The 27952-nt window shown below is 42.6% G+C and overlaps 2 protein-coding genes across 6 annotated transcripts in view; both read right to left on the reverse strand.

The window, feature by feature from the left end:
• LOC306842289 (heparan sulfate glucosamine 3-O-sulfotransferase 2-like) overlaps positions 1 to 27952 on the reverse strand; it is a 264943-nt gene that overhangs the window by 13092 nt on the left and 223899 nt on the right. The window lies entirely within an intron of this gene.
• The window catches only part of ankfn1b (ankyrin repeat and fibronectin type III domain containing 1b), a 135472-nt gene continuing 114486 nt past the window's right edge, over positions 6967 to 27952 (reverse strand). For all 5 annotated transcript variants that reach the window (XM_079372423.1, XM_079372422.1, XM_079372421.1 and 2 more), the window contains 18 exons: positions 27633 to 27852; positions 27216 to 27423; positions 22086 to 22283; positions 21232 to 21345; positions 20973 to 21070; positions 19820 to 19910; positions 15340 to 15447; positions 12885 to 12984; positions 12416 to 12548; positions 12179 to 12298; positions 11816 to 12031; positions 10618 to 10784; positions 10359 to 10509; positions 9307 to 9475; positions 9033 to 9199; positions 8675 to 8882; positions 7836 to 8578; positions 6967 to 7542 (listed from right to left, as the gene is read on the reverse strand). In XM_079372423.1, the coding sequence (XP_079228549.1) occupies positions 7237 to 7542; positions 7836 to 8578; positions 8675 to 8882; positions 9033 to 9199; positions 9307 to 9475; positions 10359 to 10509; positions 10618 to 10784; positions 11816 to 12031; positions 12179 to 12298; positions 12416 to 12548; positions 12885 to 12984; positions 15340 to 15447; positions 19820 to 19910; positions 20973 to 21070; positions 21232 to 21345; positions 22086 to 22283; positions 27216 to 27423; positions 27633 to 27852 (3517 nt within the window). In that variant the 3' untranslated portion in view covers positions 6967 to 7236. The remainder of the gene's footprint in view (positions 7543 to 7835; positions 8579 to 8674; positions 8883 to 9032; positions 9200 to 9306; positions 9476 to 10358; positions 10510 to 10617; positions 10785 to 11815; positions 12032 to 12178; positions 12299 to 12415; positions 12549 to 12884; positions 12985 to 15339; positions 15448 to 19819; positions 19911 to 20972; positions 21071 to 21231; positions 21346 to 22085; positions 22284 to 27215; positions 27424 to 27632; positions 27853 to 27952) is intronic.

Below are 27952 nucleotides of genomic sequence, written 5' to 3' on the forward strand. Positions count from 1 at the left end.
GAACAGGCTTGTCAGAGTATTATTGGCGTGGTTCTACAACTGAACTTAAGTTAAAAAAACTAACATTTTAACTTACTGCTGACTTCTGCCAATGCTAATAGATTTTATTCCAAGTTTGTGTGTACTTTTGCAGATCGGGCACATTGAGGCCTCCAGAGCCTTTCATTGGCTTACATCTTTTAAAGAAAATTGTGCCTGTATGTGTGCAAAAAGAGCTAAAAGGTTTTGAACAGTACATATGAGTGTGTTTGTAAGATTTTCTGTTGCAGAGTATGTGGGTATGGGAATCTGAGTTGAAGGAGATTAAGGCTATGAGACGCACTGGATTTTGTTTTGCAGGTGGATATGATCTGGCACACATGAACTAGATTATAAACTCATGTGCAACCAGCAGTTTGGACTCTTCCAAGTACCAAAGCTTAACAGCCGGTGAATCCTATACTCCTATTGCAGGGGAGATGCTGACGAAACCACCTATCGAATGATTAACACTGATACACTGTTTCAGGTTGTCTACACAACAGCAGATAATTTGATGAGTCAAGTTGCAACGTCCCAGAGAAGCATGCTCCATCCTGAATCTTTTGTGAGCATGAATAGTCACTATTCAGGGAGGGTTTTTTTTGTTTTTTTTTCACGTTTTCTTTATAGGCATTCAGAGATATTCCAGGTTATATTTAGCTCAGGTCCTCCTGGAGTCAGATGGTTTAAAATTAGGAGGTGTCAGAATTCCAGTTCATTTCTTAAGTTACTGTCAATAAACTGCAAGGAGCTGCTCTTAAAGACCAAGTGTGTTGGCATGGCTGCATTATGTTATGATTTGTGTGTGCTAAGCTACTTGGGAAAGTGTGTGTGAATTTGTCTTGATATAATACAAAAGTGTAAATCCTCCCTACACATACTGTATGCAATTACACATCTAAATATCAAGATTCCAGAGTGCATGCCGCTCATGTGCACCAATGTGTGTCTAAGTGTGTGTTTGTGTGTCCTTCTGCACATTAGTGTTTGTAGGATCTGTTGACAGCGAAGCATGCAGCATTTTATTTGCTCAAGGGCTGAAAAAACACACATGGCGCTAGCAAGGGAGCGTTGTGATATGAGCCTGCTGAAAGCAAGCTGGCCGGCTAGAAGTCAACCCTCGGATCATGATTCAGCCAAACATTTTGACACACTGTATAATGACAGTGCTAAGCAACATTAAGCATCTTTAATGCAATTGATACTCTGACTTTTTTTAAAAATACATAGAAGAAAATATTTGTTCACATCTTTGTGCCTCTAGCATTTGACAGTAACTATGCATTTAAACAAACATAAATTCTATGTTAACCGGCTTTGACATGAATCATATGGTTACATAAACCTGGAGGCCAGGCTTCACTTCAGCAAAAACCTGTTAAGTGGCCGTACACTGGTTTTGTCCATTTTATTTTCATTGATTGGAAAATGCTAGCGAGAGGACGACCTCGATGGGCATGTTCATGTAACCAACTTTTTCATTCAGCTTGACTCAACTCCACCTGTTTTCCTGCTACCTGGGAAATCATTTGTCCATAATTTGGCCTCACAACTCTTCAAACACCAAAGGGTAATGCCACTACGACTTCAATCCATGTTTCATACAGTTTACTGTAGGAGAGCACCTTTAAAAAAACATTTTTGCTAATTGATTAGTTGTCATATATTATTTGGAATCCTCTTCATTCATATTGATAAAGAATTCACGTGACTTTACCATCCACGTTGAGTTTGGCTCAACCACACATGTACATCTCATCTTTACAGTCCTGCAGCCTGAACATGAAGCTAATTCACATCACTCCGAACTAGTGTTCAGTTGAGTATTTTCCCCAATGCTAAAAATGAAACTAAATCACTATTCAATTCACAATAAAAACACTGCTTCAGCATGTTAAATAGTAACATCATTGTTCATCTCTGCACACTGCTGGCTTCATATTGCCATGCTCACCACTTATACAGTGAGATTCTGTCTGCAGCTGCTCACCATTCACTTTTCATCAACTGGGTGTCAAACACTAATGAGGTCATTGCAATATAGCATCTGTAGGAACAAGTGCCCTCTATTTGTTATTCACTCCCATTTACATCAGATGAATGAACAGCTTTTGGGGAGAGTAGCATACGTGTGGATGAAACTTCAAACTAAAACAGTGAGCCCCAAAGAAAATCAGATCTGCACACTTGAAATATAAGCTTGGTATGCTCCTTATGGCTGGTGAGCTGGTGCCAAGATGTACCAGAGATCCTTGAAGATTTGTCTGCTCTCCAACTAAAAGAGTGTAGTGCCGTTAAAGTTTAAAAGTACAATAATTGGTGTAGCTCTCATCAGAGAGGGTAAAGAGGTCAACGTCACCTCTTTAGGACAGCCTGGTGAGACACACGAGGGTTAGAAACTTCCTACATTTTCTAAAAGGGAAAAAAACCCACAAACAGGCTTTACTTTGTAATATTCATTTATTGTTCAATAAAAATAGATTTTAAAAAAGTGACGTGATGTCTCCTTCATGACTTCATCTGACAAATCTGCCATCAGCTCCTTGTAAACATGGTGCTCTGCTTTATTTTTCTACTGAAGGGAATTTAACCCCCCAACTCTTCGCCATCAGCATAATCTTAAAACAGACTTCTGCCTTTAATTTCAGCGACCTCTGTAGCCCCACATTCACTTTATTACACATTTAGGGCAGATACAATACAGTACATTCATCCCGTAGTCTTTTTTGTCTATGTACATGGTCGGTTTCTGTTTAAGTGACTTGTTTTTGCAGTTGGTCCTCGTAAAAACAGCTCATAACAATGCGAATAAAGAAGACATCTAAGCGCTAACACAAAAGTTCAAGCCATTAGTAAAACCAACTACAGCTTACAACACCAGTTTGTCCTAAGACATCTTTATACAGTAGTTCCAAGTAAATATATCTTTGAATGTGAAAAAAACAACAACATACATTCGTAAACACTTTTGGAGGCTCCATGTTCGTCTCCCAACAGACCGGTGGGACGTCATCCTGTGAACCTGGGATGCTACAGAAACTGAGTACAGCTCCACTGACTTCAGCTTTCACTCTCTCCTTGAGTTTACCGTTCCGGTGCTACATTTGTAAATGCTGCAGGTTATTTTTATGTTGTAATGCTGCTGAGCCTGCTCAATGTTTTTTTTTAAGCAGAAAGAGAACTTTTAAAAGAAAACAGTTCCATTAAAAACATTCATTAAATAAAACACTTTCAGCTCGCAGTTTGGGTGAGTTTGGAGGTCAACGTAAACAAAACATATTTGAAGGTTTCGTGGGCTGTATGAGGTGAACAATACGGTCCCCAAATATTAGCTAGCACGTGGTAATTAGCTTAAGCACTGCCTACGTCCTTGTTTTGTAGTTTGCTGTCAAAGTAAGATTCTAACTAAGCTCATGGTCAAGTTAAGCTGTTAAAAAAAGACGCAATGTTACCTCGATGTCTCAAGACCATTCTTCACTTGTTCGCTCATCAGTTCGTTAGTTAGCAGATGCAAGTCATGCTAAAGCCCAAATATCAGTGTAAAGAATCAGCCGTCACTAAACTCTCCACAGTTCCGAGGACTCGGCCAGTGAAGAGCTATTTTTAAAAGATTAAAAAAAAAAATATCCAGTGTGCTCACTCCCTTTCCAAACATCTTTAGAATCATTACTACTTTTGATCAGCATATGCTTTGTCATTAGCTGACTGCTTTCGTAATGTGTGCGCCCCCAGAAGTATGCCCACTGCAAAACCAACGGTGTAGATTTACAACACTGCAAGCTACCCCATGCTAGCAGAAGCTAACCACCTGTGTTTGACACCTGCTCATCCAAACAGAAAGCAGATCGACTGCGTGACAGCAGTTAAAAGCCGACACAAGGTTCGTCCTCGTTTTGAAATGAGCTTAATCAGCTTTTTTTTCCTCTTCTTTCCTGTCAAGAGGAGTGGTCAAATATTCAACCAGAAGCTTGTGGATGGCTACCAAAAGCGTCTAATTGAAGTGAAAATGGCCAAGGAACATGTAACCAAATATTAGCATTGCTGTATGTATATTTTTAACCCAGAAGATTTGTTCACATTTTCAGTTGACCCCTAATAAATTCATAAACGAACCAAACTTCATTAATGTTTTTTGTGACATAGAAGTATGTGTTCAAATCACTCTGTCATAGAAAAATAAGAGATGTAGAAATTATTGGAAACTCACAACGGCCATGACAAATCGTTCTTTAAAAGTGTATGTAAACTTTTGACCACATCTGTATGGGCCTCTGTACATGTGTGGTGGTGACTGTGTCTGTCCTCTGCCTGGATTTTCCTATTGTGTTTTGATATGGTTGACTCGGGACGGGAACAGGTATCTGGACGGGGAGTGGTTGTGCTTCCCCCAGCCAACGACAGTGCACAAGTGAGTTTAGGAGTGGATATAATTAAATATTTCATAAAGCAGACATGACGGACTTGACAGAAATGGTGCAGTTCAGCTAAATGAGTTGGCTTTCTGACATGGACTTGTATTGTCCACATGATCTCAATGGGGATTAGTCAGGACTTTGGGAAGGCCATCCTAAAACCTCAAATCTATCCTGAATTAGCCATTCCATTACCACTTTTGACGTGTGTTTGAGGTCATTGTCCTGCTAGAGCACCGAACTGCACCCAAGACCCAACCTTCAGGCTGATGATTTTAGGTTATCCTGAAGAATTTGAAGGTAATCCTCCTTCTTCATTACCCCTTTTACTGTCTCTAAAGCAACAGTTCCATAGGCAGGAAACAGCCCCACAGCATAATACTACTACCACCATGCTTGACGGTAGACATGGTGTTCTTGAGGTTAAAGGCCTCATCTTTTCTCCTCCAAACATATTGCTGGGCATTATGGCCAAATAGCTCTTTTTTTTTTCATCTCACTACAGAACTTTCGTCCAGAAGGTCTTATCTTTGTCCATGTGATCAGCAGCAAACTTCAGTTTGGCCTTAAGGTGCAGCTTCTGAAGCCAGGGATTTCTTCTTGCGTGGCAGTCTCTCAGTCCATGACGATGCAAAACACGCTTGACTGTAGACACTGACACCTGTGTTCCAGCAGCTTCTAATTCTTTGCAGATTTTGATCCTGACCCTCCTGACCAATTTTCTCTCAGCAGCAGCTGATAGCTTGCATTTTCTTCCTCATCGCACTTCCTACTTACAAACAATTGTTTGCACAGTCGCTCTTGGGACCTGTAGCTGCTTTGAAATGGCTCCAAGTGACTTTTGTGACTTGTTCAAATCAACGATCCGCTTTTTCAGATCGATGCTGAGCTCCTTTGACTTTCCCATCAGAAAGTCCCATCCCCCAGCTCAGAGAAGTCACCAGCTGTAGTCATTTATAATCACTCACAAGAAGTTAAGAGGCCATGCTATAAGGTTAATTTCATTGACCACTAATAAATTCATAAACGAACCAAACTTCGTTAATGTTTTTTGTGACAAAGAAGGATGTGTTCAAATCACTCTATCATAGAAAAATAAGAGTTAGAAATTATTGGAAACTTCATGACAGCCATGAAAATTTGCTCTTCAAAAGTGTATGTAAGCTTTTGACCACAACTGTAAGTGATGATTTGGCAGTATTACTTTTTGAATACCTCTATATTTAAATTTTTAGGAAAAAACCGACTGACTCTGCCTTTAAAGTCTCGCCTCAACAAGCTTTTCTGTCTCTGTGATGAAACATATGGTAACAATGTTATTCTAACAGTCTATTTCAGTCCTGAAACCTGAACAACTTTCAGAGCGTCTATTAGTACTGTTGAAAACTAAAAGCTTTAGTCAAGCAGCCTAAGGTTAAACTGTTATGAAGCTATATCTAAAGTGTAGTTAAATACTAGTTTGTTTTGGTAATTGAGGTAAAAAACAGATGAGCGTGCTCTCGACTGAAAGATACAACTTTCAAGGGAAAGGTTACAAAAAGCAAAAGGACAATTCGGGAAGCTCTTCTGCTTCCTTCATTTCGGAGTTATGCCTTTTTAAACAGAACAGTTCAGTTCTGAGGCAGTTCAGGGGACAGTGTGCACTATATGATATTTTTCTTTGCTAACAAACACCAGGCCTCTTCACGACTTGAGTCATCCCTTTCACACCAGAATCCCTTCGGGAGATCCTGCTCTAGACTGACGGGCACCGATTTCTGATGCATCTGGGAAAACCACTGAAGCAAACACAACAAAAACACTGGACTGGTTAACTTCTAGCACGGCATGACTACAGTACTTCAGATGTACTCAGCACATTTGTGGAAGGATTACATGCTTTTCTCTGTAAGAAAAACAAAAAAGAGTCAAGTATTGCTTGTTTTTTTTCTTCTGGGTTGCAGATATCCAAATGAGCTGGTTTTTAGGTTGATTTTTATTGAGGTGGTTATCCTATTTCTTTAGCTACACTTTGACTGAGTCTAATATACAGAAGATTTGTGGTTGCAAAAGGTAGGGAAAGAGCACCAGAGAGCCAGTGCAAGGTTCAATAGATGCAACCTCCAACCTCCTCCATTTACTCCCTCTCCGTCAGGCTCTCGCTCCCTTTTTGTTTTGGCTGTCGCTAACAGACAGTACAGTGGCCAAGAGCAGTTGAGTGACAGGCCAAATCATTGGCAGAGTGCGTCCCAAAGTGGAGTCGCTCAGCTCTCTATTGGCACTTTTCCCTTCCTTCCTGCCCTCTGACGCAGGTCCAGAGCTCACATCCTCGTAACAAGGTGGCCGGCGAGTTTCAGCGAACAGCTCTTCAGGAAAGACACGACGAGAGAGTTCAGAAGAAAAGCCGTGTCCACGTGTTGCCGAGGAGGCAGCGATGCTCCTCATGTCGTTTTGGCAACTTGCAAGGGGACTCATTCACCCCACAAATCAAAGTGACACCCCATTTATGTCGCTTCGCATCAGAATACTTTCCCAATGATAGACTTCCTTTATCTTTGTTCATTTGGTGTCCATATGAGGCTCTATGATGATCGTAAAAAAATTGTCCATTGTACAAGAGAACACATTTAATTGTAACAGAAGTCTTTCAGATGAAATGGACTGTAACACCACAGTGTGTGTGTGTGTGTGAGAAATTGTAGTTTTAAGTTTTCAAGCTTTTTTTCACAAACGTTCCAGCAGTTCTTTCCTTTAAGACGAGAACCTCCTTGTGGCATTACCTCTTATACTCTCCTCTTGAATCTCATTCTCTCTCTTGGAAGAATCACACGGTTGTGGCCCGGCTGTGTTTGAGCGCAAGAGGTGAGTACTCTTTGATTCGGACGCACAGCTTTCCCCTTAGCCAGGGGTTTTGGAGCTCCAGGGGACAGAAATCATCCTGAAGCCATTTTTCTCGATTGTCCAAAACCAGCACAAGGCCAAAGTGCTTTAACTGTTCAGGACTGTAGTACACACACTGTTCCTCCACACCTCCTCCACTGCTACTGAGCACGCGCCGAGATACGACGTTCATCTCCTGGACCACCAGCTGGACCATCTCCTGTGCTGATGTTCCCGGGGTTACACAAAGCTGTAACACAAGACAGGATGTCAGTCAGAATATTAACAATTTGCTACAATCATAAAATGTCAAAGAAGGCTGTTTCGCAGTGTGCCGTTTATCCCTTTGTCAGCCGCCTAACCTGCAGCAGCAGTTTGAGGCATTTATAATGACATCATCATAATGATCAGTCTTGTTCCTGAGGATCTTCTTTGCTTTTTAAAGAAACACCAAAATGATTATAGTCTGTATCATCACCAGCTAAACACTTGTTACAGGAGCTATAAAGGTACATTATTTGACCACGTCAAACTTATCTTTACCTTAACGCTGGTCTCTTTCGGCAGGCCTGTACGGTATTGTGGGTACACTCTGAGTGTGGCGTGGTAGGCTTTCCTGTGGGCAGCAGGAGACGGCGAGGAGAGTCTTTGAGTGCCGCTGTCTTCCGATAACGTACGCGCTGGGGGAAGTGGTGGTATGCAATGTTCCGCTGAGCAACAACGGTCCACAGATGACGGCCTGTGACACCTTCTGTGTGGTGAGGTGGAGGGTGAGGGGAAGGCGGTGTGGTGGCAATAAGGCTGGTGATGGGCCGAGGTGGAGGAGGGGAACTCCAGGCTGCTGGTTCTCACGCAGAAGGCCTGTCTCTTCTCTGTGATGTGCAGCAGCTCAATCTGCCGGCTGGGCAGGATGAAGTCACTGTCGAACAGCTCTGGAGCTCCCCTTCGCCTTTCCCCTCCGCAGCGAACTCCTCCTCCTCCTCCTCCCATGCCACAGCGCTCACTTTCCCTCCCGTGCTGTGGCTCTGACGCTTGCAGTACATCTGGCGTGGAATCCCTCAGAGCTCCCCCTCCGCGCCCACTCCCACTGAGACACAACACTCCTCCTGAGATGCTTCCGTCGCTACGCAGGAAACTACGAGGCTCTAACGGCGCAGAGGACGAGAGGGGTGAGGGGGGCAACAAGTCGAGCTCACGAGGACTCTGGGCTCGGCTGGAGTCATAGTCACTGTCGGTGGTGAGGAAGACCTCTGAGGAACCCTCTTCATCGGACAGTCCTGCAAAATCTACACAATCAAACAAATGAATGTGTTAATAGATTGCAATGACCGCTAAATCCTTTTGTAATTCAATTCACAAATCAAATCAAAGTGGATTCTGACCGGAGTGCTTGCGACAGGGTTCGGGTGAAGGCATCGGGGAAGGCATGAAGTCTGGCTGAGAGGAGGTGGAGGGCGGCTTTTCGGGCAGCACTTCCTTGGATAAATCAATAATCCAGCTGATGGAGATTCCTCCTGTTGGCTGTTTGTAGCGAGCATATTGCAAGGCGTCCATGATCCATCTTGCGTCACGCCACACCTCCTCCATTTGCTGTTTTACAGTCATTACAATCACAGGAAAATCTCATGATTCAATTTGTAATTATATTAATTTGAATCGATTTCCCTAAAAAAGTATGCAGAGTTGATCTCGTGTCAGCAATGGTTGTGAAAAGTGACTGCATAGTCGCTGTGGTCTTACCTGAATGTGTTCCTGGACCTGCTGGTGTTTCTTCTTAGCGGCATTAAGCTCAGCCTCGGAGAACGCCTCCCTCAAAGCCTGCTGGGACATGAGGGACTCCAACTCCAGCAGAGCCGACACTCTGCAGTACTGGCCGATGAAACTGGGGCAGTAGGCATTAAAGTGGACTGTGGGAGAAAGACAACCCAGAGAGAGGGGAAGGAAATGTCAAACGCTGTTCCAGTATATTAAGAAACACATCGACTTATTTGTGGCAGGAATGGGATAAACGGACCCAGTTCAAAGATCTGGAGGGGCAGGGTGAGGAAGCCAGAGCGAGGCGAGTACGGGTTGTTCTGACCAGGAGCTGTGCACACTTCATCTGAAGGTGGCAGAAGAAGCAGGAAGGACACATTCTCTCCAAACTCCACCACTTCCTGGCTGTAGATCCGGAAGTCCTGGGCCTGGACACACAGAAAGGTTAACTCAGTTGGCCTTTTGATTGAACGAAACCTATACTTAAAAAAAACATTTAGCTCACCACATAGACAGACGGAGGGCATCATGACCCCTAACATCTTTCTCTTTGATTTTTATACACATGAAATGTTCTTTTTTTTTTCCGAGTTACCATGATCAAGATCATTTTTCTCCTTTTTTATATTGAAAAATATTTTCATTTTAAAGGTCACAAATCTGATCTAAATACAAATACAAGTCTGTGGACTCAGACCACAAACAGTCACAGTTAGGTATAAGACAAATGCTTGCTTTATTGTGATTAGGGGTAATTGCAGATCATTTTCATCGGGTCAAAGTATTTTTTTTTCAGTAACATGAGATTTAACATTGTTTAAAAAGTGGATCCAATCTTGAAACAACATATTTAAGCTTTTAGATGATATTCTAACAACTGTCCAGTCTACTGATACATACATTTGTATATTCATGTTCATATTAATTGCACTCTGGAGAAGTCTTTGGAACTCTGTAAAGAAGAAGGCCAAACACTGGGTGGTAAAGGTTTATAGCCAAACATACAATGGTTGCCATTGTGCCGGAATTCAAACCATGTCCTTTTACAAAAATCATGTCGAATTAGTGGTCTAACCAGAACTGGCTGACTGTCCATTGGAACCATTTTCATTTCTTTGAGCTCTTGCTACTGCCTGCCTCAAAAATTTGGCTCCGTATCTCTCGAGGACTTTCTACTGGTTCCATGTCATCAGTCAAAATCCTTCATACAACACAAAAGAGTCGAGAAAAAGTTGGAAATCTCCCTTCAGAACTTTCCGCTTAAGGACACAGTTCCGAAGAGTTATAGATTGCTCTTGGCCTCACTCTGACCTGATTGCCTGGGATGTTGATGTGTGCCATCAGGTCCTTGATGGCACTGCGCAGGTCCTGAAGGAGGCGATGTGCAGCACTCTGTTCTTCACAGTCCATTTCCAACGTCTCCTCCAGAGAGCTGAGAGCCTGCAGCCACTGCCACTCCTCTCTACGACAACCAAAAAGTAAGAGCCACCAATCCACCTCACAGCTATCTCTGTGGTTGTATTGTCAGTATATCAGATGTCAGAGAGGATGAAGTGTTTGTTTTTTTCACCTGGACACAGTGCAGTTGTCTCGAATTTTGGTGTGACAGAGGACGTTGGGGAGCTTCTGCGGCACCAGCACTCTAATCTGCTCCACTGACGTACAAAGCTTCAAATAGCCCAAGTACAAACCTGGAGACAACATCTTCCTGCCCCGCCTGTGATACGCCAGCTTCTCCTGGGAACAACAGGTAGAAACGATTCAGTCAAGACGCTATAGTGCTTTATTATGTGGTCAGTCTGATTTAATTTCCCTATTTGTAAACATCCTTGTTTTATTAAATGTTTTTCCATGTACAGTTTTTTTTTCTGAAAGATTTCAATCTGAATTTGCTCCAACATGTTTAAAGTGGTTGTTGGGTCTGGAAGTAGGCCCATGAGCACATTTTTATGTGTTTCATCATAGAATTTGTTCAAAACTGGCCACAAAACAAATATTTTAGTGAAACGTGGTTTTGCCAAAGGGAGTCTCCAGCATTGTTTTGGAACCACACAGACAGGCCAAGTTACACTGGAGACAGAACCCCATTGCAACAATGGGATCAAGTTTACGGAGTTACATAGACAAAATCAACTTGTGGTTCAGCTCCAGATTGTGGTCGCTCTGAACCAAACAGCCACAGAGCATTAGTTACAAAACACACAACAACAACAATTAACAAGATAACCATCATCACGCCCACAATGCTGAAACTTGACTGTAGCTTCATTTAACAGTCTGAACGTGCAACTTTTCAATCACATTCTTGGGTTGGGTTGGCAAGGTTCCAATATGTGAACAAAGTATGGACGGATGGAAGGGGAGAGTCACAATGATTAATGTTGGTCTAAATAAAGAGTGTCTGCACGAGCTGCACTCCTAATTGGAAACACATTTCCATTTACAATCCTATTGTTTCAGCCACAAAGGCTCGTGTTTACTGATGTTCTCTGAAGGAGCTTCACAACAATAAATACATGTTTTCCAGGGATTTCGGGCACATTTTATTGTTGACAAAGTTTCTTACTCGACACTTTTTCATCTTGCTTCGATGCAAAGAACAAGTCAGATAAAAACAACAACCAATGCTAAAAAAAGCAACAAAAAAAAGCATTGCCCCATTTTGTGAAGGAGTCCGCCTCTGAAACTAAAGCAGACCTCACTTATTTTTCCTCATTAATTTCCTCACTAACTTCCAATCACCGCCTGTCTTTTCGTGTCGGACTCACGTGCAGCGTGATGAGGAGCATGTCTAAGGCCGAGGGCTCTTCGGGAGACGAGACGGACTTGCGCTGGAGCTGGAGTTTGCAGAGCTGCGTCCAGCGAACCCCATCCAGGTTGGGACAGGTGTTCATATCTTTCAGGAGCACCAGCAGAGCGTTTCCGTGTTTGTCTTTGATTGGCTCAAAATACACCTGACCGAGGTCCTGCGTTCCCAGCATGCCCTGAGAAGAGATATCAGCTCATGATTGTCCGATTGTTCAGTTTTTTAATTTCTGTTTATTTGGAAATTATGGTTATTAAAACCACAACGACCAGATCGTAATATTTACAAATGACTTATAATCTAGTCTAGATGAGGATTGTCCTACCTGTAGCTGGGAGACAGCCTGCAGCATCTTGAGGCGAGTCTGCAGTGTGCAGGAGCAGGACGACTGAGAGGGACTAAGACACTGCTGGAGCCAGGGAATCTCCTCCCATAGATACGACACCTGGCACATGGAGAAGAATAGAGCATTGTGATTCACTCATGTATCCACTTTATAAGATCAATATTTGACGATGCACTTATTTGCAATACTCTGATGTGGATGATTGTTTCTGTCTACCTTAGTAAACCAGAGGAAGTCCTGCATGAGCGAGCTTGGGTAGGAGTCTTCGACCTCCACAATAGGGATCTGGTCCTCTGGAGTCACCAATACATTGTCATCTCGGTAAAAAATGGTGGTCAGATAGAGTCCTCTGTAAGATAACAAAGAATAGTCAAGCTGTTACAGTAAACAGAGTCGTGATTGGCTTTTTGGGCTTTTCTAAATGCAAGATCTCTGAAAACGTTTGACGAATAAAGAAAGATTCACTGAAGCACAGATGTTTATCATCATGTTTACAGATGTTGACACTGGTTGCAAACACATTTTAAGTTAAATGCGAGGGAAGCGAAGATATAAAATGAAGAATTGCAAAAAGACAAAACAAAACATGACACAAGCATGTGTGAGATCATTAATAATATATGTGTTTATTCAAACGTTTTTTTTCCTATAACATTTTAAAAGGTACACACAAGAACTAATTCACCTTTTCAAGCTTTTCACAAATTTGCTGTTGGGTTGAAAGAGGTGGCGCAGGCTTTTTGATACTGAATGTTTCCTCCCTTGTGTTGGAGCTTTGCACTGTTCTGCAAGGACAAGAAAGAGACAGCGATTTGTGAATTTTACAGCATCTTAGTCGATGGGATCACACGTTACACTGACATACTGAGGCTCGCCATGCTTCAAGTCGTGGCCCTTTTAGAAACAAACTGTGATTGGTTGTGCGGCAGCCAATGAAACCCTTCTATTCTGACAACCTTAGAAATATCTCTTTCAATGACAGGCTCTTACTTAATTGACAACCAACCTGACATGTTCAACAACACGGCCTGACTGGAATGTTTTTTCGACATTTCATGCGTTCCAGTGGCGTGGCACCATTTGACAGTCATGCTGGCTGCCAGCAGCAGACTATGGGCCTTCAGGGAACCACTAGCCCTTATATCCCACAGGGACACTAACTGTGTGTACATGTATGTGTGTGTGTGTTTACCTGCATATACTATAACTGCTGGAGCATGGCATGTCTTGAGCTACAGCCATGTGAGTGGAGCCAAGGAGCTGTAGTAATTTATATATATGTGTGTGTGTGTGTGTGTGTGTGTGTGTTAACCCTTTGCCACTCACTGACAGGGAGGTCAGTTAAGTCTGTGGGGACGTGTTTATTTTTAGTGGGCCCAGAGAGGGTTGGAGGCAAGAGAGAGAGGGAGGTGTGTGTGTGTATGTGTGGGCGCCTGTTGGTGAGATAACGCACCTCCCAACTCATTAGAAACCCTGAAGTCCCAAAACCCCTCCACAGATTCCCTCTCCTCCCCTCCCCTCCCAGGTGATCGTACTTCAGCCCCCAGGCCACTTAAAGTCAATAAATCCCCCCATTCAGAGCCAGAAAAGAACTAATTTTCTCTTCAGGTGGACGAGTCGAGGTGGAGTAATGTGAAAAAACAGCGCCCCTCGACCCCTCTCACCTCCCTAAATTTCTCTTTACTCACGAGTCTGTTCAACTCCAGTCGTCCTGGCCTCAGTCCCTGTTTGACACTGAGTAAGACAGACAAGTAGGGCCGCCTGCGAGGGTGCCCGTGTTAGTCAAGGCCTCTTTCACAGTTTAATTAATAGTGTTTGGATAAGAGGGAGAATGTGGCGCTGGCTATAAGCCGGGCTGCATACATGGACATGGAGACATTCGACTTTGAAAGAGAGAGCATGTACTTGAATATTTGTGTCTGTCTATCTTTATGTGTGTGTATATGTAAGGACAGTAGACAAGAAGACTGGCGGGCTGTGGGGGGTGTCAGGGGTGAGGCAGCAGTAGTCAGTGTTAATTTATGCCCTCTCCCGACTCCAGCCCGGGACCTGTCTCTTACAGGAATAACAAACATGACCCCAGGACACGCTAACTCGGCTACTGTGGCTGAACTCTCAAGCTCAATCAGTTGCCGTCTGAAGCACAGAGAGCCCCCTCAATACTGACTATTATATTGCGTCTCGCCTGATTGCAAATATGGTCTGGGCACAGTAGACAATAGTAAGTGGGTCGAGTGTGTTTGGGGGAGAAAAAGAGAGACAACCTGCTCAATGCTAAATGCAGTTTGCTGTCATGTAAAAGAGTCAGTGTGGACAGGTTTTGACACTTATGGGAGCAGCTTACAGCCGGCAGTGTTTTGGGGGTATAAACAGGCCGAGTGTGGGGGATGTTGATCTGCATTTTGTCACAGAGAGAGAGAGGTATTCAGCAGAGGGAGGGCTGAGTCATGGAAAGACGCACACAGAGGTGTGTGTGTGTGTGTGTTGGGGGGGGGGGCTGCTGTTGAGACAGAGGGGAGGGTATTATTTTTGAGGTGGCATGCCGTCTTTGGGTGTACGGCCCCCGAAGTACTTGTCGTGCTTGAGATTGTAACGTGTCTGTCAAGGCGAGATGAAAAACAGCAATTGGTGAGACGTTTTACACCTGCGAGTCAAAGCGTCCATCGCTCATGTTTGTTTACACCAAGAATGTTTCTGAAACTTGAACTGCTACACAGTGGCTAAAAATTCTGATGTGTTTGTTTAAAATGTGACGGGCGTAGTGAAACGACAGAGGCTCGGGTTAATGTCAGAAGTTATGACAGCTCAGGGTGCATGTCCCTTCAACTTTGGCTCTTTACTTTAGCCGATATCTGCACTTAAACTATAAGTTAGGGATCATTTTTTTATCACATAATTTTCAGCTCTTTTTTTTACTCAGAGAATTTGCAGCATGTCATTCCATAGTTCAACCATATAACAGATTTGAACCTCTCATATTATATCATGTTTGGTACATCGAGCTGCTATCACTTCCAGTTGTCTAGGTGTGGGTTTCACCCAGGGTCAACTAGTCCAACCTTTGAACATCTTAAATCAGCCTTTAGTCTTTAATTCATCCATAAACATGCAAACTGAATCCATAAACAGGTTTTTGGTACCATGGCAGATGCAGTGGCGGTGAGCTTCTTTTATCTGTCCCAGTAGCTGGTCTAACGCCTCCTTCTGGCCTCTCTGACGTGGAGCACGGCCGTCGATATCCCTCCAACCTGCAGACAGAAGAAAGATAATATTACTAAACTGACCATATATGGGTCTGAAACAAAGGTCCTCAAAAAAGACATTGTTTACAGCGTTGGTGCTTTCCCACTTGCACAAAACTCCTGAAAACTCAGAGTAAGCTGCATGTGTGAATGCAAACAGCTACATCTTTCACTCTGACTTTACCCAGAATTTGTTATGCTTCTGTGCTCTTTTGTTGATATTTTGTTGTGTTGAAATCCACATATCATTGATATGAAAACAAAAAATCATAGCGATAGACTTATTTTTTTTTGCCAATCTCACGCTGTTGTTTATTTTTGGATTTTTGTGCATGTGTGAAAGCACCATAATGGATTGTTAATTGCACTTGCATGCAAATACCTATTTACAGACATTCATCTCAGCTATTTCCTCATTCGATGAGTAGCAGGGGTTGTGGAAATAAGTTATTCTTCAGCTTCGAATATTTCCAAAAGGCAGTTTTAAAATAACTACAAAAAAAGCAAGAGAAATTTCCTTTATCATATTTTCCCATGTGGAGCCAAGGAAAAATATCACAACGCCAGATCAGATGTAGTCCAACAGTCTGCATCCTATCATAAGTCTGGTCAGACTTTTATTCTTTATCTAGTAATAAAGAAACATCCGCCAATATTGACTTCAGACTAGTTGTCTTGTGTTTTGTCGTCTGATCATTGTAAGTTTTATTCAGGTTGGTGGCTGCTGGAGAAAAATACAGAGTGGAAAATGTGAATACATCAACATTAATTGGTTTATTTTCAATTGGTAAACCTGGATCAAAGGACTACAGAGCAAAACCTTTGATTAGAGGAAAATGAAATCAACTTTTGGACTATTTTGGAAAACGTTTTTCATTTGAAACATGCTTCTGAATCACTTAAGTTACAAGTTTATACTTGACATGTTCTTTTCCCTCATATATTTTATTTGTAGTAAACAGGTACCATCTGTTGGCGTTGTATAATACGAGATGACACGATACCATGAAATAAGCAAAGATAGGATACAAAATAATATGAGAAGATATGATACCAAGCATATGGTCAATGAAATTGAAGCTTGTATAGCACTTTTCAAATCTTTAGACTATTGATAAAGGCTTTTCCACCAAGTGTCACTCCTACCCATTCACACACTGATGGCAGTGGTTGCTGTGTAGTAAGACCTTCAGAAGTAACTAATCCCATTCATACACCACTGACAAAGCAATTTGGGGTTAAGTGTCTTGCCCAAGGACACATTGGACAAGTGGCTGCAGGAGCTGGGGATCGAACTCTCGACCTTCCAACCGAGCCACAGCTGCCCCTACCCTACCCCAGAATACAAACCAAAGCAATACCATAGAAATCACTGTGTGTTACAACACAACACAACAACATGAAACAAACCAAACAAAATGATACAATGCACTTCATTGTGTTTATTAAAAAAAGAAAAGCATGGACTCAAACACTACATAAATGTATCTACTGTACGCGTACAGTAGTAGAGTTTATAAAACAACAATCATCACTAAACTTCTAAACAGAGAAGTGCCATACCTTTGAAAACCACAGATGACATACGGTAAACGGCCCAAACGGCACAGCTTTCCCACAATACACAACAAGTGAAGTGAAAGAGATGAAAACGTCACAAGACTTTTGCCTGAACTCTACAGGCTCAAGCATTAGACGTGAATTACCAAACAGTGCTGACTCCTACATCAGTGGGAGTATACTGTGGGAGTTGTAGGTTCAGGGAATGAAAGTGTGTTCTTCCAATTCTGTATGGGACCCCACATTTCTGGCCTTGATCTGACTCTTTTCCTGAGGCTCTAAATATTTGGGAGTGTGAGACGGCCTGTTTCGCAAGCAGGCCTACTTTGTGTTCTATTGAAAAAGAGCCTACACCCCAGTCTGAGAAAGCTGTGGGCTAACAGACAGACCTACTGAACAACATTGCTAATAGCTGTCCTAGCAAATATGTAGACATACACTGTACAAACATGCATGTACATAGACGTAGACAAAACGTGTACTGTGTAGAACATTAAGACACTCACCATGCTTCTAGGCCTCAAAAGTTCAAGACAAGTATATTTGACTGTAATGAACCTAATCTCTGACTGTATGTTTATTTTATCCATTTGTGACTCCTCTATCAGACCGACACACTTACAGACATTTCATTCCTGTAGAGTCATATATTCATAAAACACCACTTATTAAAAATTCACATAAACTCCCACTATTCCTCTTCGATGACCAATTTTCCTCAGAAAATGATCCTTTAGCACCTTCAGCCTGGGATTTTATGAAGCCAGCATCCTTGCACTGGAGGATGTGTCAGCGATAACCCGCCTCCCCCCCTCCCCCCCACCAGCATCAACCACCACCCAATCGCCCATCACCCCCAACTCCCTCCCCTGGAGCCCCCCGGAGGGTGCATGGGGCTGAAACACGGTGAGCTCTATTCCCGGAAAGGTGCCTGTCCCGACAGGACAAGCGGGCTCTTTAATGGGCGTCCACGGCGCGGTATAAGGCCCCCACTGTTGGGGCCGCGCCGCGTGCTACAGCACAGACATGCAAATATTTCCAGTGGTAGGCCCAAATGGAAAACACAAACACGCAACATCGAAATTAGCTCGGAGTGAGAGAGGGTGGGATGTAGGTGGACAGTAGAAGGAAAAAAAAAAAAAAAAAAGAGAGGGAAAGCCCAGTCTCCTAAAGAGAAGACACATACACACACACTGAAAAACACAGCGTGTAAGAGGACAAACATGTTCATGTGTTCCCCAGATGTGCACCTATATGTGCCAACATGCACACAGTGACTATGTTCAGCCTCATACTGTAGGTGTGTACCAATCGTGCAGACTAAACATGCTGCAAACAAACCACGCTCATTAAGCTCATCTCATAAATCAATACACTGAACAAATAAATTCCATATTCATGATTTATACATTTATTCACTCACAACAAAACAAATGCAATCTTGTTCTACAAGCTACTCCCAATATAAACAAAATCAAACGCTTCAAAACTTTTCTGCGTCCTTTTTAAGATAGATAGATGGATGGATGGATAGATGAAAGAGAAAGGGAGAAAGAGGGTCAGTGCTGCTGCGGTGACTCAACACCTCAGCTGTTGTTGCACATGACTCCACGGTTAACTTCTTGGCTGAACCCAAGCACCTTCTTCTGCCAGCCAGCCCCAAACTCCATCCTGAGGCTATGGTTACACACACTGACGTCTGCAGAGGGGGTCCCAAAACCCACCCAGCCTGCTGCTCCAGCTGTCGCCCGGCCCAATGATGTCAAAGCAACGTCAGAATGACGTCGGGATAACCAAATCAATTGCATGGATGTGGAAGGATGAGTCGCTTTATACGTGTGGGAAACGATCCGAGAGATTTCATGCAGGAGACAAACCTCATGCTTAAATAACTTTCTGCAGCGGTGTTAATTACGTGGGGCCAGCAAACCCTTTCAAAGAGTTTAATCATTCAAGCTGTTGTTTTTTCTTTAGCTTTTTTGTAAAATGTAGGTACAGAACACACATTAAGCATGAGAACACATGGAGAAGAAACCTACAGTTCTCAGGGATGCAGTTCCCCCAGTGGCCACTTGAGGCTGGCTCTAAAGTGAGTCAATTCCCATAATAAGGCCGCATCTCAAACTACCCAACTTCACAGCAGAATTAAACGCCTAAACAGTCTGGTATAAATGAGGGATAATTGTTCTATTCATGAAAACGATGCATTTGATTATTATATAAATCTTGACTGACCGGCGGATGCTGCTTGCTTTCTGCTAGCTATCACTTAAGCTTTTAGAGTCACTAAGCACAAACAATCAGCTAAGGTTATTACTCTAGTGCCTTTTGGGGACAGTTTATGCAAATTACATTGGAGTATATTTGCTCCTAATCTGGATCCGTGTGACAGACACAGATAAAATGTAGTATAAAGGACAGCTGCCTTGGAAAGTGAAATTCAAATGTTATGTTATTGGAATGATAAAAACAATCACTGGTGTCTGCTCTCTGTGCCAGGAAGGTTAGCTTGTTCAGTGTTTGTGACACATTGATTGATTTGTCGTAGCCTGAGGTTGGGTTACACCTTTACAGAAGACAGAGGGCTGTAGTGATGAGACGACCAGCTCTTGTAATTTATTCATTCATTTATTTAAACCTTATTTGAACCAGTTGGGGATTCTGTGACATCACACACACACACACACACACACACACACACACACACACACACACACACACACACACACACACACACACACACACACAAACAAACACTAGCTAATCGATGAGCCACAATCAAAGACAGATTAGGACCCAAAGGATGATGGAGACTTACTGGAAGGTGCAGCACAGGCAGGGGTGGAAATGACTGGTGGTCCCCAGCCCTTCATGTTGTAGGCCGACACCTGGACATAGTAATATGTCCCCTGTCAGGATACATGACAGTTAAGACAAAAAATGATGGTGCTTAACCTTAATCACAGTGACTGTAACATTTTAAAGGTGACTATAGGGATGTGCATCATTGTGGGTCAGTGCATCAAAGTCATACGTGTGTGTGTGACTGTGAAAAGTGAAGTGTCTATTCGGATGACTTGTCTGTCTCAGTGTGCAGACAGCAGGCCTCTGTCTCTCCTTTCTCAGCCAGATCAATCAAACCAGCCGCCGACACTTCCTGACCTCGCCTTGACCCCTGTCATGTGACGGGAGAGCGCTTCGGCTGGCAGCAGGGGACTTTAAAGGGGGAAGGGGTTTCTCCTACACAATAACAAACAACTTGTCCATTTGTCTACACGCCCGCTTAGAAACCCTAAACATAAATCAGGTGGCAGGCTACCAAGCTGCTCTTTTAAGCATTTTGGAGGCTGTTTTGCAACTGTTGCCACAACAAATTAACTTTTCCAATTGTGTTTTTAGAAGGGACGTAAGTCTTAAGCCCCATCATTTGGGATTGATGGTGACTGAAACTTGTGTCCCAAGTTTGATGTATGTAATGTAGAAGAGTCACTAGGGAAATGGCTTCGAATGTCGCCTTACCAAACGCCTCAAGCTCGCATGTAAATAATATCAGGAGCTTTGTGTGGGAAAATAGCTTCTAGATTTTTTATCGGTCAACACCAACAGCTGGGAACTAAGACACGACGGCTCTTTGTGTTGCTTTGTTCCACGTAAACTACAGCGCAACGCCTGATTCAGTCTTTTTGTCTTGCTGTTCTTAGATCAAGGTTAAAGCAGATCAATGAAACGTTATTACTTAGTTTATGTGGGAAAGGGCATCACAGACAAATACACATACATAGTGTACATACTGCTTTTGGTTCTTTTGAAGCATCATATATGTGATAAAAAAAAGATTGAGATAAAGTCTATTTATTCTGGATTCTAGACTGGAATTTTTCCCGACTTCTAAGTGTGGAGTGTCATACTTGACCGAAGAGTTCATATCCTAATAATAATGATGAGATGGTGAAGATTCAGGTGAAACTTACAGAGACGAGTCCAGTGATGTTTCCCTGAAGCAAATTGGTGTCCTCAACCACAATCTCACCCAGCAAGGGACTGAGTGAAGGAGCGTTGCTCCAGCTCACTGTAAATATGCACAAACACAACATTTTGGACACCTTAAAGATACACCGAAAATACAACAACATTTAGATACTTTAACATCTATGCAACACCTTAGCTTCACATATTGTGATTCCAAGGGGTTGGATATAATTAAGCATTGGCACGGGCTTGCAGGCTGACCTTTGTACTTGGTAACCACAGCAGAGTTGACACATTGCGGTTCCTGGAAGTCCACCCTCAGACTGGTGCTGCTGCTGACCGACAGGCGAACTACACTGGGAGCGTCTGGAGGGTCTGAGCAGGCAGGCAGACAGAAACATGGCAAAGAAGTAAATAACCAGAGAGACAGACGAGTACACACAGGCTGACTATGATCCCGTATGCTTCATTGTAAACTTCGTATTTCATGTAGTGAGCATGTACGACTGGCAGCCTACAGTAATGACCTCATTCAGTCTTCTTGCCTGCTGCGAAGTGATACTGCGTTTAGAAGTGGGAAGAGTTTGTCAAGTGACTGATGCGTGTAAAATGAGCCTAATTCACTGTCAGTAACGAATCAGAAATGGAATTTAAATCAGTCAATTCGGAGAAGTAGCAAGAATATTAATAATTGAGATATGACTACATTAACACAATCTCAGTATGTGGTGTATGATTTCCATTATTGTTAACACAACTAATTAATTAAAAACGTTTTTTGGAATTAGTAAGAGGGAAAAACCTTTGGTGCAACAAAGTGCAGCTTGGTGGAAGGGAGGAGTGTGTGCGTGTGAGTATGTCTGTCTACCCTGCCACTAAGTGTGTCATGAAAAGCCTATAAAAAGTTAAAGCAGGAATACAGGCGTAATGTTGACACACACACACACACACACACACACACAAGCTGTGTGCAAGGCTTCCTAGTGTGGAAGCTATTTACTCAGCCAAGACAGAAGACCAGCAGAGAAAAAGGGTGCACAAATGAAAACAAAAAAAAAACAGGTTCACTCTTCTGTTCAGCACACACAATCATCAAAGTCCAACTTAAGCCTTACTAGCATGCTCAAAGCCCGTCTGCATTCGTCTGAAGAGCCGCAGCCTCCACTCCCAGGCCTTTAGCTGCCTTTCCTGGTCCGATCCCTCCCGCTCAGCAGGACCCTCGCCTCGAACCTGGGCCTGGAGCTCTGACACCCGCTGTTCAGCCTCCTGCACCAAGGTGGCCAAATGCACCGCTCGGCCCTCCAGACTCATGACTTCGAATGTGAGAAAGACAAAAAAGGAAGAAAAAGTCACAACATCTACTGTATGTGTTGAAAATAGTTTAATTAGACATCGTCACATGACTAAGAAACGTCTTTACTTCAAAACAACTGATCCATAAAATTATTTGAGCACATAACAGAATGAAGATTTATCACAAAATACATTCAATGACTGACCCTGGGTTTACATTAACAGTACACGAGCTGATAATGCAAGAAAAACCCTGCGCCTTCTTTGCAATGTTCCAAATAGCTTTTGCAGGCCGTCTCTTTTTTTAATGCCTTTGTTTGCCAAACTGCTGTGACAGATTCCTCAATAAACGTCTTTTAACTAAGCAAATGCCCTTTTTTAGAGATGACATCAGTGGGAAAATGACACAGAAAATGTGGCAATGAAAGTGAGAGTGGCAGAAAGAGGGAGGGGTATTCCTTACGTGTGGTTTTTGAAAGGGACAGAAAATGGTGGGAACGTGCATCGGCATCACTTTAAACTGCCATTGTAAAAGTATTTTTTTTTCTGCTAAACGTGTGGAAAGAAATCTGTCTGATGGATCTATTTCTATCATATGCCACAGCTTCGCACTGCCTCCATGAGAGGAATGTTTTTTGAGGGGGGGGGGGGGGGTGTGACTTTTACAATGTGAACAACGACGTTTACTTAAACAAAACACACATTGCTATAGGAGATGAGATGTAACACCCAATGAAAACAGTCACACATGATGTTGTGGTGAGTGAAAGCGGCTTGGCCTGCTCATTTAACATGTACATAAAAGTATCGAAGAGATAATGTAAAGCTTTTGAGGTCACACAGGACAGTAGCGAACTGTTCGTCTTCTTTGGTGGCTGCTCATCCTTGGAGCGTTTGGGGCCTGGTGTGTGTCTGTGTTTAGTCTGTGTGGTCTCTGTTTGTTCATTGTAGATTCCACTGTTGAGCGTTAGATTCCACTGTTGACAGTAAGTTTAAAGCTCCGTGTCAAAATGTCCATCTGGTTGTTTAATTCTGTGGCTTGCTCCGTGTCTCCTCGGCGGCTGTGAGCTTTTCTTTGAATCCGAGTGTCTCCTTTGGGTGTCAGTTTTGTTGCTCTCTTTAAGCTTTTGTGTGAAGACTAAAATGCTGTTTATAGCCTTCAAACCCAGGAAAGGAGGCAAAGTTTTAAGATTAATTTGAGAAAAAAACTCTCGGAGCCCCCCCCCCCCCCCCCCCCGACGCACACACACACACATTACCTTACCTAACATGTTAACATTTCATACTGATGCTCCCCTTTCCTAAACGTTAGCAATAATCTTTGTGTGTGTTTTTCATGTCTATCTAATTTTCAGTTTTTCACACTTTACTTTTGGGCTTTTTATGCCCTTATTTAGATATAGGAAAGAGTCAGCAATTAGGGAGAGGGAGGAGGGGATGACATGGAGGAAGGGTGCGACAGGTTGGATTCACTTGCGCACTACAAACTTACACACACCAACCACTACGCTACTGACGCCCCCTGATTTATAGGTGAAGATTGTCATTGTATACTTGATGTTAAAATAAAAGAACAAAAATAGCTGATTCATAAAAAAAACTTGTTGATGGATGATTATAACAGCTGAGGGCATTTTTTACATTTCCAGACCATCAAGACCTTAAAAGTGGTCCAGATACTGTCACCAGAAAGAACATGTGGCTTGATTTGTCCTTACTTCACATTGCGGCTGGCATCCTCCACAGCACGTTAAAGTTTCTTTATCCTATACGAGCGACTGAGGGATTTATCACGTGTGTGTGGAGTAGCTTTAGAGGAATTGTTTGATTGCTTTCCGCAAAGAAGTCAATAAGCATCGAGATCAATTCCTTTAAAAGGCTCAAGGGAAAATCTGCAGCTGCTTTGATGTCAGTTCTTGGCACGTGGACTTTGATAACAGGCTTCGAAAAAAAAAAAAAAGCTTTTGTTTTCTTTATGTGCTTTCGTTCGAACACACAACTCACACTCGTGAATTATTTGAACACAATCAAAGCACAGACTTCAGTAAACATCACTTTCCATTCAAGTGTTTTCAATTTTATGACACCTTTATAAGACGTCTGGCTCGGCTCTGGAGAAGTGTATGCGTGGCGTGTGTGTGTAAACAGCTTAGGAGCCTTACTGGCGAGTTCTAATCATTAACAGAGGAGGCAGGAGATCACAGACGGTGAAAAGTGCTTACAAAGATGACTAATATTGCATCATTATTACCACCCCTTCAGTGACCACATGTTTGCGCTGCTAGGAGAAAACAGAGGTGGATGTGTTAGGTTCTCAGTGGCGTGTGAATGAATGCATTAGTGGTGGACATGATATGTGACTGTATTATGAGTGATGTGTCTGCAATGTTGCTTTTGGCACAAACTTTGCTGGCATGATGATGATGTTGTTGTTGTTGTGAGTGCAGCTTTGCTTTCCACAATGGCACTTCTTGAGTCCTACAGAAAACAAACACAGCGTGGTATCAGTGTTCCAAATCCATGTAGGTGAAAATCCGACCTGTGACTCCTCTCCACATCATTTCCCACTCTCTCTCTCTCGTGCTTTCCCCAATTTCGGATTCTATCCACTGTCCTACTGTATCACCAAATAAAGGCACAAAAAGCACCTTAATAAACCTTTTAACAAAAGGCTTTTCGACAGGGTGCCTTTAATCATGTTGCCCTAAACCTACCCCCCCCCCCCCCCAGCAGCAGTCTGAGGCATTCAAAATAACTACATAAAAGATAATCAGTCTTTATAATGATGGTCTTGTTTGCTTTTGTTGGATCATACAGAGGCAGCAGTATTGATTTCAGTCTGTTTCATGGATGGTTAAAAACTCATCACAGGAGCTTTAAAGTAAGAATTGTAATCCTCGATGAGATGGGTTGTTGTTTCAGTTGTCAAATTGTCGTAATGAACTTTTTTTACTAAATCCCCTGCTTTGTTTTAACAGTCTTTGTTAAAACATGTTAAATATGTGCTGAACAAGAGACATCAACTAGTGGAATAATTAGTGAGTATGATAAACTTTTAAAAATGTTACAGTGTACTAATGAAAAGTTAAGTGCATCTCTGGTGAGCATACTTTTTATGGAACAGTTAAAAAACCCAAACGGTTTTTGGGATGATCGATGTAAGAGTCTAATTGAGGTCATTCGAGAGCCTGGTTCAGCCAATGGACTGACTTTTTAAAAGGTTTGGACTAAAGGGTCAGGCAAATCAAGTTGATCACTTCACAAAGCCAAGATAGCATTTGTTATGGTGTGATTCACCTGTGGGCAAGCCAAAGTTCCCCAACAAAATAAAGACCTGTCAAACTTTATAAGGAACAGCATGACAGAATACAATAGACTCATTATACAAGAGAAACACTGCTCTTATAACCACAGAAACATGTGGCGACCCCTGAAGAGATTTTGGATGAATTCTGTTGTCTCTATACACACACATAAGTTATTAGAGACAATATACTCAAATATATACTGATTACATATCAGCAATGGTTGGAAATGTAACAGTATGCTTAATTGTGTGACATCAATATCTAAATATTTTGGATTGTCAATGTTCTAATTGTACATAGATAATGAGCTCACTCTAGAAAGTGTTTGTAAGTGATTTCATAAAAACAAATCAATAAGCTGGGTAATCCAATTAGTTGAAGCATTATTCTACAGGCTTTATTTATAAGTTGAAACCCAATAAGATGCATCTGCAAAGCTAGTATGCGACAAAAAAAAGAGCCTCATCTCACAAGACTAAGATTATGAGACGCTGGAACTGTAGTTTTGACTGGATCCATTACAATCGATAAATCCTTTCATTCATGAAAATTCACCATCTATACATGTTGGCTGATTTCTGAGACAACTCGCTCTATTTTCACTGCTCTAATAATAATCAGTAACAAATACAACAGATATAAACCATCAATAGGCAGGTCTAACACTTTTTCAAAGTAAAACTCCTCAGTTACCCTTGGGCAAATCCTTACATTAAAGGTCCCATATTATGTTCTCTATTGTGTTTCCAGGTGTCTTAAACATGTTTAGGCACATCTATTTGCAAAAATTCAAAGTCCGCGGAAACGCAGCTTCTCCTCCCTCCTCCCACCTCCTCAGGTTATTAGTAGCAATAGCCAAATGTAATGCTCGCTCCCCAGTCCCCCTCGTTGAAAAGGGGTTTGTGACATCACAAACCCATGATGTCACTGATCCAAGCCCATTGGCTCGTTGTAGCAACCACAAGCTCCCCTCGGACTGACTGTAGCATTCCCAATATGGTAAAAGGGGCGGGACACATCTGAGAACAAAGCTATACAACGAGATCAGAGTTGGCACAGGTGGGGAGCCTGCTCGAATTTTTTTTTTCTTCTCTTTGTCGGGGATTCTGAGATTCAGAAACACAACCAGATGCATGGAGCGGCAGTACATGAAAACAGACACTTTTTTAGAACATTAGTAATTGTGAACGTGCTTTAGTAGACATAAATAAGATATATAAACCCCAAAAAGGGTATACTATAGAACCTTTAACATCCATCCACGTTTTAGCTCATCATTACCTTTGGTAGAGTTCCATAATACAATGGAAAAGGTATGAATTCTGGGTAATGGTAGTTTAGCTAGCTAACAGCAGTTGCATGCTCAAGTCAAATATGTTGTGTTGTGATGTGAAGTATGACCAATTGCCTTAAAGGTTTCACCAGCTATTGGACTTTTTAATTGCTCATCAATCTGCTATCAGTTTAGTGAACTTTTAACTTTTCTTTGTTTGTATGAGCTGCAGCCTGGAACATAGCAAACTATTACAACATAACAGCAACTGAGCGTCCGACCCTTCGCATGAAATCAGTAGTAAATGGCCACTCCAATGGTTTCACAGTGATCGTGAAGGAATTATAGGTACATTGCGTTTTTCTACTCACAGTGGGGGCTCTCCTTGGCACCCGCTCGCAGGAGCAGCTTGGCCATGGGCACATTGTTGGTCATGATAGCGATATCGAGAGGTAGGAGGCCCTCACTGTTTGGGGTGTTGAGGTCCAGTTCCTCCAGACTGTACTGTGACAGAAGAAGCTGGACCAGGTCCAACTCCTGATGCTCCACCGCCTCAAACAAGGCTTCGTTACTCTGGAACTAAGAAAATAAAGCACATTTACATGTAGATAAGAATACACTAGTGCTTCTATATTTTCAGTCTAGTCAACAATAGTAAGGTCGGTGGGTGTTTGATGTTGCTATCCAAAGATCGCTTACTATCCCAGTCTATATGTTTTCCTAGACTATTTTTAGCCTACAGTGTTCCCTGGCTTATTATTTTTTCCCTTCTTCTCTTGCTGACTTACTATGGTGGTTTTGCGCAGCCTTTCCTTGTCTCCCACCCGTCCTGACACCAGGCTGTCCTCCATGGCAGGGGGGTTGGTGCCTACACGGAACTTTCCAGACAAGTTGCGGTAAAGACGGCGGGCTGCACTTGGCGAGGACAGACTGGCCGCCTTGCGGGCTGGGGCCGGCTGGTGGGCCTGGTCCCCCCTCATGGGCTGCGTCATCTTGGCAGAGTCAGCCCTGGAGAAGAGATGGGAGGAGAAAGAGGAGAACTTAGAGAAAAGAGCAAACACACATCTTCGTATCTTACAATTCCGTAATCCTGCGTAACGTCTTGAAG

This window comes from Symphodus melops (genome assembly GCF_947650265.1).
Source record: "Symphodus melops genome assembly, chromosome: 21".
Taxonomy (NCBI): domain Eukaryota; kingdom Metazoa; phylum Chordata; class Actinopteri; order Labriformes; family Labridae; genus Symphodus; species Symphodus melops.